We start from the raw sequence: 9,934 nt of genomic DNA on the forward strand, positions 1-9,934 counted from the left end.
CAATAAATAGTTATTACATAACCATAATTACAGAGCAATTTCATGATAAATCTTCCTGGGCTGAAAATACTATTACAGAAGAATAAAACACCCAAGCTTTTAATTTGCGTAGTAAGAAAGTGATACAACGATGAGCACAGTGGTTGATTCAGAATCCTCCCTTTGTAAAGAAAGTGATACAACAGTGCACACAGTGGTGGATTCAGAATCCCCCCATTACAAAGATGAGTATTGTATATAAATACTCCCAAATTTCTCCTCATCGATTTTTTATTTATATTTTATGCCATACAAATGTGACCTCCCCAAAGTATGAGCAATAAATTAAACTTAAATTAGCAAATTGTGGCTCTGTGATTATGTGATGCTTTTCTTTCATTGAGTTGATCTCGTCCAGTATGCAGTGGTTTAGTAAAAGACTGCCATGAGCTAAAATCTAATCAAGATTGCTCCCTTGTGAGAGTTGGCTTAGAATCTGCTCAATCCAACTGATTTATAAAGTCTAAATGCTAAATTGCAGAGACGTTGACCGTTTCGATTTTATTTTTCATCAGATGTGGCGATCTGCATGATTTTGATCTGAAATATTCTTGTGATTCGTCTCCCTTTTTCATGGAGCACCTGCAACCATAAAAGATAAGTAATTAGAAAATCTTAAATAATAACAATGAATTCAATCATTGTGACTCCCGAGTGTTGACATGTCATACTAATAAGGCATCAAAATAAGTTGCATCCCATATTTTCTGCGCAAAAAGTGGAAGTAAGAACAACCCGTGTGCCAATTAATAGAGATAAGAGTACCAAAAATTTAAACAGGGATACAAATACCAAACGATAGAAGGTTGTTAGGTCGACGGGTCAAAAATGAAAGGAGACAGGCCCAAGTCAAGACTTTTTAAGCCAAAAATTAATAAGTTAACGAGGCTTTGATATCATAGGGCCGTTTACCGGGCATAGATGCATATTTTTTACGTTGTGTTTAACACTTTATCCCACATTTATGAGGTGTGAAATTATTTTGTAGTTTATTATTTATCGTTCATGCAAACGCGAACGTAAGAAACAAAGATGAGGGTGCGAAAGTTCTTTTATGGTATATGCTGTTTAATTCATAGCAGGTTTTACAACATTAATTTTTTATTATATATACCATAAAAACTTTATTATATACAAAACCTTTTTGAGTTTTAATTTTATTTTATTATTATATAAATTACAGCATCCTTTAATTACAAAGATATTTTTATTATATATACCATATAAACTTTATTTTTTTCCAGTTTTAATTTTATTTTATTATTATATAAATTACAGAACACATTGTGGGGTTCGACTTTTCTGGGAAATGAAAAAATAGTTTATTACAAAATTTTGTGCACTTTAGCCTTTCCAGCGTCTCTAAATTGTTCGAATTTTTTATACAATATAGCATCCATTTTCATGTACAGTGCAGGTCTGTTTATAACATAACTTATAGGTGTATGGTCTATATGTGAATTGAACTACGTTGGTCCAACGAGAAAGCAAAGTCCGGACAGAACACCAAGGAGCTCACAGGACATGTGGCAGAAGACAAACTCACAGTCTTCGAAGTAACCCACAAGCGGAATTACAAAGACCCGACCCAAACTAAATGTCAAGCGAATAATCAATTACAAGCATTGCCAGGTATGCACAATAAACAAATATTCATAGCTTCATGCGTTTAAATCAAGACAGAAGAGAACATAGAATTTCTTGTATATTCATCCATAAATATTGTTCAAAGCCAAAACCGTTCAACAGTTACAAAACCCGTGCCAAATTCTTTGACAAGTTGGGGCAAGATACCACACGGGTTTAGCAACCCTTGACTTAATTACAGACACCAGACAAGGAAAGAGTAATTGTGTAAGCCTATAGACGAGAATGTAACAGTCAGCGGCCCAACAAGCCATTGACGCACAAACTTGACAAACCCTAACCAAACGTTGAACGAAAAGCAACCAAAGCATAGAGAATGTCACTACCCATGACAAGCTGGAGCCACCAAATTGCTAGGCCTCGAATCGCTTCGAGTAGCCAACCAAGCCGCCAGGCCTCGAATCCTTCCAAGGAGCCATACCTATAGTCACAAACAATGTTACAAAATATAAGTAACAGGTAGTGGGGAAAGACGAGGTGTATAACTGAGCAAAGGCAAACAACAATAAATATTTACCTTGTATTGGCAAGCCGTGGCTGAAACAGTTTCGCCAGAACACCCTGCTCACAAGGAGCCAATACATTAGCAACTGAGAGAAAGAGATGTGAATGATGATAGCATGGAACCGAGGAAACATACCTCGTGAGTGAGGAAGGAGCCAGAGGAATTTGCTACCATGTTCTGCCCGAAAATGAGGACGGAAGAATAGAACCCTGAAGATTGTCACCTGAAACAGCTCCAACTCGTAACCGAATACAATGATAGAGGAAAAGAATTTACAGGCATCAATATCACATGTTACAAGAAGCATAGAGACGCAATCGCGGACCGCAGACATAGATTTAACAATCAGAAACAAGAACGGACCATGGAAAATAGGACCTACCGAGTTGACATTATTATCGTCAGACAAAGAAGAGCGACGTTCAGGTTAACATCCTGAACCAGAGAACGGACAGCAGAACCCCAGATCGAAACCTCCAGAAACCACCGAGAATGCAGAGCATACAGGAACCAAAAGAAATGTGCAAACGAATGACCAAGTGAGGGTTTGATCGCCCATACCAAGGCAGATCGAGAAAACCAAGGGAGGACAATTGTCAAGCAACTGGGGGCAGAGCTACCAATCGTCTGTGCAGGTACCAAGGACTGAAACACTATCATTAAATTCAACCACCGGCAAATCGACCTATATCAAAAAAAAAATCTGTTGTTCATTATTAACTGCCACTTTATTCAAGCATTGATATTCGTGGGAGGAGGATTACGTGCGCTGGACCCATCAAGTGGTATCAGAGCCAAGTTGAAAGAATTGGGATATGGAGGTTCAAAGACGAGGACGTGGAAGAGGTGTACGCAAAGCAGCAGATGAGGGTTTGAGGGAAGAAATATGGACCCTTACTGCTCGCTTAGAGGCAGTGGAGGCAGGAAGGAGAAGAGACCTAGAACTTGGGGATGACAGTGAAGAGGAGGCAATAGCTGCTACAAACGTATCAGATGAAGAAGCCCCAGAGATAAAATTGTTGATATCGGTGTTGCTAGCCAGCACCAAACCCCAACCTGAGATTCCTAACTATGATGGCAATATGTCCGCAGATGTTCTGCTGGATTGGATAAGTGAGTTGGATAAGTATTTTGAGAACGAAGAGATTAGTGAGGACAAAAGAGTCAGATTCGCTGCAACCAAATTGAAGGGACACGCCGCTTTATGGTGGGATAGTGTCCAGGTAGACAGAAGGAGAATGAATAAGCTACCGATAAGGAAGTGGCCAAGGATGGTGGCAAAGTTGAAAGGAAGATTTCTGCCTAAAGATTATCAGGTTGAGCTTTATCGACGGGTACAGAATTTAAGACAGAAAGGTATGACCGTAAAGGAATACATAGAAGAATTTTATCGTGTAAACTTGAGGGCTGGTTACACTGATGATACTCCAGAGAAGACAGCGAGATACGTGAATGGTTTGAGGTTGGAAATACTGGATGAGATCAGTATTCTTTCTCCGTGGATACTGGATGAGATCAGTATTCTTTCTTCGTGGAACATAGAAGAAGCCTTTCATAGTGATATGAAGGCTAAAGAAAAGATTAATAGGAAGCATAATAATAGGAGAGGACGGGGAAATGGCAGGGGACGAGGACAATCCTATGGCAGAGGAAGAACTGCCAGTGACAGCGAAGAAGGCAGCAGTTCCAGGGCTTCAAGAACAACAGATAAGGGAGATAGCACGAGAGGAGGTCGGCCATATTAGCGAGGAAGAGGGAATGGCCAAGGAAGGGGAGCTAATGTCCAGTGCTACAGGTGCCACAAGTGGGGGCACAGATCCTTCGAATGCCCGGAAGCAGAGCAAGCTGGCCAAAGGGGAACATTTGTTGCATAGCCTAAGGAAGCTGAGCCACTGCCCCAGGAAGTAGAAAATGTCGCAGAAACAGGAGAGGCTTTGGTTCTAAATAAGGTGTTATTGAAGCCAGCAAAGGAAACTGCTGAGCAGACCCAACGGAAGGCACTGTTCCAGACAGTTTGCAAATCACATGGGAAGTGCTGTAAATTGATCATAGATAGTGGGAGTACAGACAATCTGGTTTCCACCAAGATGGTGGAGAAGCTGCGATTGAGGCGACTTAAGCACCCTACACCTTTCAAGGTGTCATGGTTGCAGAAAGACCACCAGCTATTAGTTGATGAATAGTGTGAGGTTGAATTTCACATTGGCAAGTACGAGGACAAGGTTGCCTGCGATATCATGCCAATGGACGTGTGCCATATACTGCTGGGGAGACCGTGGCAGTATGATCAGAAGGTGATGCACGATGGGAAGATGAATTGTTACAAATTTGTGAAAGATGGAGTCAAGCATATGCTTGTACCCATCAAAGAAGAGGATACAACAGAAGCAAGTGGAACAAAAGCATTATTAGTAGGTGGAAAACAGTTTATTAAACAGATTGAGGAGAACGAAGTGAATTATGCGGTCGTGAGGAGAACTAAGACTGTGTTGCTGCACATAGAAATGTTTGAATTGCTTGCAGAGATTCAGGAGATGTTAGAGGAATTCAAGGACATTGTAGTTGATGACTTACCGGACAAGTTGCCTCCCAAGAGGAGCATCAGCCATCATATCGATTTCATACCCGGAGCAAGCCTACCAAATAAAGCAGTGTATCGAATGAGCCCGAAAGATAATGAAGAGATTCGCAAACAGGTGCAAGAGCTGCTGGACAAGGGGCTGATCAGAGAAAGCTTGAGCCCTTGTGCAGTACCAATAGTACTCGCGCCTAAGAAGGGTGGAGAATGGCGGATGTGTACAGACTCACGAGCTATTAATAAAATCACTATTCGATACAGGTTTCCCTTACCAAGGATGGATGATATGATGGATTGTCTTAGCGGGGCAGCTTATTTCACAAAGATTGATCTGAAGAGTGGCTATCATCAGATCAGGATTAGAGAAGGAGACGAGTGGAAGACAACCTTCAAGACCAATGAAGGGTTGTACGAGTGGCTAGTCATGTCGTTCGGTTTGAGTAACGCTCCTAGTACTTTTATGAGGTTGATGAATGAAATGTTGAAAGAGTTTATCGGTAAGTTTGTGATAGTATATCTTGATGATATTTTGATTTTCAGCAGAACGAAAGAAGAGCACCTTCAACATGTTCGAAGAGTGCTAGAGAAGTTACAGCAGAACAAACTGCTGATAAACCTGAAGAAATGTACTTTCCTGCAGAAAGAACTAGTTTATTTGGGCTTTGTAATTGCAGAGAATGAATTGAAGATGGATCCAGAAAAGATCGCAGCGATCGTCAATTGGCCATCACCAAAGAGCTTATTTGAGGTACGTAGCTTTCATGGGTTGGCAAGTTTTTACCGCAAGTTTATAAGGAATTTTAGTGAAATCTGCGTGCCAATGCTAGACACCATCAAAAAGGCCAGTCAGCCTTTTTGTTGGACCAAGGCAGCAGAGAACAGTTTCTAGCTCTTGAAGCGGAAGATTACAGAGAGGCCGATTCTAAGGCTACCAGATTTTAATAAGCTTTTCCAGGTTCGATGCGATGCAAGTGGGATAGCCATTGGCGCTGTGCTCAGTCAAGAAGATAAACCGGTTGCATTATTTAGTGAGAAACTGAATGAGAGCAGGCAGAAATATTCCTCATATGACAAGGAATTTTATGTTGTTGTCCAAGCTTTAAAGCATTGGAGACACTACCTGTTGGGGAATGAGTTTGTACTATTTTCTGATAATTCAGCACTGCAATATGTAATGCAACAACATAAATTGAACCACAAGCATGCCAAATGGGTAGAGTATCTGCAGAGTTTCACCTTTGTGCTGAAACACATCAGTGGGCAAGCCAATAAAGTGGTAGACGCATTGAGCAGAAGAGCTTTGCTCTTACAGGAAAGTACAATACAGGTGATGGGATTCGAACACTTAAAATATTTGTACCAGACCGACACAGACTTCAAGGAAGCCTTTGAAGCCTGTCAAAATCCCGTGCTGAGGAATACAAGTCCATGGTTGGACTACAACTTGCAGGAGGGACTATTGTTTAGAGGAGGACAGTTATGTATCCCAGACTGTTCGATGAGAGAAAATATTGTACGGGAGAAACATAGCGGGGGTCTAGCCGGTCATTTCGGCATAGACAAGACTTTGGAGCAGCTCGGACACTTCTATTACTGGCCCAGAATGCGCAGGGATGTACAACAGTATGTAAACAGGTGTAAAGTCTGCCAATTAGCGAAATGACATAATTAAAACACTAGACTTTACACACCACTACCTGTTCCAAGTAGGCCATGGGACTCAGTCAGTATTGACTTTGTCTTGGGACTGCCTAGAACGCAGCGAGGATATGACTTAGTGATGGTGGTGGTAGACAGATTTTCAAAAATGGCGCATTTCATCCCTTGTCGAAAAACTAGTGATGCCACTCATGTAGCTCACCTGTTTTTCACAGAGATTATTGGATTACACAGCCTACCCAGATCTATTATTTTTGACATGGACGTAAAATTCACGGGACACTTTTGGCGCACCCTGTGGAAAAAGTTGGACACGCAGTTGAATTTCAGCTCTGCATATCATCCGCAGAGTGATGGACAAACGGAAGTGGTGAACAGGAGTTGGGAAATTTGTTACGGAGTTTGAGTGGGGAAAATTCACAGTTATGGGATTGTGCTCTCGCTCAGGCCAAATTCACTTATAACAATTCGCCAAATCGTAGCACCAGACACAGTCGATTTCAAATCCTATACGGCATGCATCCTTAGGGGATACATGAACTGCGAGATTTGGGAAAGTTGGAGTAGAGGAGTGCTGACGGAGAATACTTTGTGGAAGCGATGAGTGAACTACATGAGCGGGTGAAGCTAAAGTTGCAGGACAACGTGCATAAATATAAACAACAAGCAGATTTAAAGTGACAGGAAGTCCAATTCAACATAGGTGACGAGGTCCTTGCACACTTACGCAAATAAAGGTTTCCTAAGCGCGCGTATAACAAACTAAAATTTAAAAAGATTGGTCCCTGTAAATTTTGTGCAAGTTCTCAGCCAACGCTTACGAAATTCAGCTGCCATCTGATATAGGCATATCACCTATTTTCAATGTGGTGGACCTGTTCCCATATACTATCAACTCAGAGGAAGACAGTGTGGTACAGCCAGAATGAGACACCCAAGTTGGAGACAGTTCTTGGATGAGGCACATGCCTTTGGTTCAGCCCCATGAGATCGAGAAGATTCTCGATACCCAGGTAGCCAAGAGGATGTGCAGTGTTGAGATTGCAACAAGATGATGGAGCTTAGTGAAAAGAGTCGCCTTCACTAAGTGGGCCCGCAGGCAAATTATGGCGCAAGTTCTATTTTTGACCAAAGTGTGAGTGATCACAATGTGGGTGACCAAAGTGTGAGTGATCACAATGTGGGTGACCAAAGTGTGGGTGACCACAGTGTGGGTGATCAAAGTCTATTTTTAGACTGGCTGTCAAAAATAGAAAAGTCAAATATTATGGTCTCATAATAATATTTGGACTATAAACTTGATCTTATTCTCTTGTAGCACTTTAGTTTGAGCTACAGATGTGGCCCATGCAGCTGTCAGAAGGAAGTACGCTTTTCTTATGAGTCAGTTGAGTTGTTGCATGCATGACTTCAGTTAGAACTCAATCAGTTGAGTTTGGGGAGTTGATTGTGGAGTTGATGGAGTTGTGTTCAGTTTGACTTGGTTAAACTAGTTGTAGTTAGTCTAACTGCAAATAGACTAATGATGAGTTGTTAAACTAATTATTAACTCATAATAAAACTATAGAATACATCAGTTAACTCAGTTGCATGTCAGTGCATGTTCAGTTCAGCAGGGACAAGTGTTAGAGAATCAGATTGCTATCAGTGGTGACTATAGTTGTGCATCAGATCTTGCACAATCAAGGGATTGAGTATGCCAATGAGTTTGCTCATGTATTTTCCCAGTTTGTAGCTTCTGCTCACGTCTTACACATTTTGAGTGATTCTTTTGAGGTGAAATACGAGTTTGGTAGACCATTCTCATTCATTCTTGAGCAGGTATTGAGCAGTGGAGGCAGGCAAGCAGTGGAATAGATTTGGAGATCAGATCTTAGCTGTATTGTGTGTAACATGTGGAGCTAATACTGGATTGCTTGTGATAAAAATTGTACTTTGTAATGTTACATGGTCTCAATCATTAATATATAGATAGTGTGGGGTTTTTAGCGAGATGCTTTCCCCGGGTTACATATTGTGTTAATGTGTGAATGCTCTTGATGTTTTATTGTTATTGATGCTGCTATATTGATGATCAACGTAGAGGAGCTTATGTATTGTGTATGTATTCTGCAATAGTACATGATCAGGATAATCTCTGTTGAATATGTGTTAAATTATTCAAAATTTCTACACGCAGGAAGGAGTATCTACGCTACCTCATCAAGTGGAAGAACCGTCCAATTGAGGATAGTTCGTGGTTCGACGCGGCGCAGATACAGAAGGCTGGTTATTCTGTGGAGGAGCTCATGTAACAGAGCCATGACTTTTTCTTACCCCGGGAGCCTGATGCAGGAGCATCCAGCTGACAGGACGAGATAAAAGGAAGGCTATTTGGTCTCTGAAGGGGACAGAGGAGTAAATTTGCTGAAAGGATAATATGTTTGTTTCTTTTACTTTATTTGATTAAGTTGTCTAAGTTAAATAAATGAATAGTAATTAGGAACAATAGGAATTATAATTAGTTAGGATCAATGTTTTAAACAACTATCTTTACCTTTGTAATAATGTTGAACGACAATGAAAAGTTCTGGAATAAAAATAATGTAACTAATCAGGCATAACCAACAATGGTTGGAAAAACTAACAGTTTTCTAATAGTTGTTTTAAAAGAGGGACAAAACACATTGTGGGGTTTGACTTTTCCAGGAAATGAAAAAATAGATTATTACAAAATTCTGTGCACTTTAGCCTCTCCAGCGTCCCTAAATTGTTCGAATTTTTTAAACAATATAGCATCCATTTTCATGTACAGTGCAGGTCTGTTTATAACATAACTTATAGGTGTATGGTCTATATGTGAATTGAACTACGCCGGTCCAACAAGAAAGCAAAGTCCGGACATAACACCAAGGAACTCACAGGACATGTGGCGGAAGACAAAATCACAATCTTCGAAGTAACCCACAAGCGGAATTACAAGGACCCGACCCAAACTAAATGTTAAGCGAATAATCAATTACAAGCATTGCCAGGTATGCACAATAAACAAATATTTGTAGCTTCATGCTTTTAAATCAAGACAGAAGAGAACATAAAATTTCCTGTGCTTCATGTGTTTAAATCAAGACATAAGAGAACATAAAATTTCCTGTGCATTCATCCATAAATATTGTTCAAAGCCAAAACCGTTCAACAGTTACAAAATCCGTGCCAAATTCTTTGACAAGTTGGGGCAAGATACCACACAGGTTTAGAAACCCTCGACTTAATTACAGACACCAGAAAAGGAAAGAGTAACTGTGTAAGCCTATAGCCGAGACTGTAACAGTTAGCGGCTCAACAAGCCATTGATGCACAGACTTGAAAAACCCTAACCAAACGTTGAACGAAAAGCAACCAAAGCATAGAGAACGTTGCTACCCGTGACAAGCTGGAGCCACCAAACTACCAGGCCTCGAATCGCTTCGAGTAGCCAACCAAGCCGCCAGGCCTCGAATCCTTTCGAGGAGCCATACCTGTAGTCA

The 9,934-nt window shown here is 40.8% G+C and overlaps 1 protein-coding gene across 1 annotated transcript; it reads left to right on the top strand.

Annotated features, from left to right (window-relative positions):
• Positions 1-3,006: 3,006 nt before the first annotated feature.
• LOC149264193 (uncharacterized) lies at positions 3,007-6,432 on the top strand. The gene is made up of 4 exons (XM_089397087.1): positions 3,007-3,709; positions 3,795-3,986; positions 4,715-5,030; positions 6,027-6,432. The coding sequence occupies exons 1-4, from the start codon at positions 3,007-3,009 to the stop codon at positions 6,430-6,432; spliced, it is 1,617 nt and encodes a 538-aa protein (XP_089253213.1).
• Positions 6,433-9,934: the final 3,502 nt, after the last annotated feature.

The sequence above is a fragment of the Pinus tabuliformis genome, chromosome 6 (genome assembly GCF_031772625.1).
Source record: "Pinus tabuliformis cultivar Carrire ecotype Pingquan chromosome 6, CPIR1, whole genome shotgun sequence".
In the NCBI taxonomy this organism is placed as follows: domain Eukaryota; kingdom Viridiplantae; phylum Streptophyta; class Pinopsida; order Pinales; family Pinaceae; genus Pinus; species Pinus tabuliformis.

Excerpts from the sequence above, each read along its gene's own strand:
- LOC149264193 (XM_089397087.1), top strand. The coding sequence starts at position 3,007 with ATGGAGGTTCAAAGACGAGGACGTGGAAGAGGTGTACGCAAAGCAGCA. Across the intron at positions 3,710-3,794 it reads GTGGATACTGGATGAGATCA|GAGAGGACGGGGAAATGGCA; the intron begins GTATTCTTTCTT and ends GCATAATAATAG. Across the intron at positions 3,987-4,714 it reads GCTAATGTCCAGTGCTACAG|AGATTCAGGAGATGTTAGAG; the intron begins GTGCCACAAGTG and ends AATTGCTTGCAG.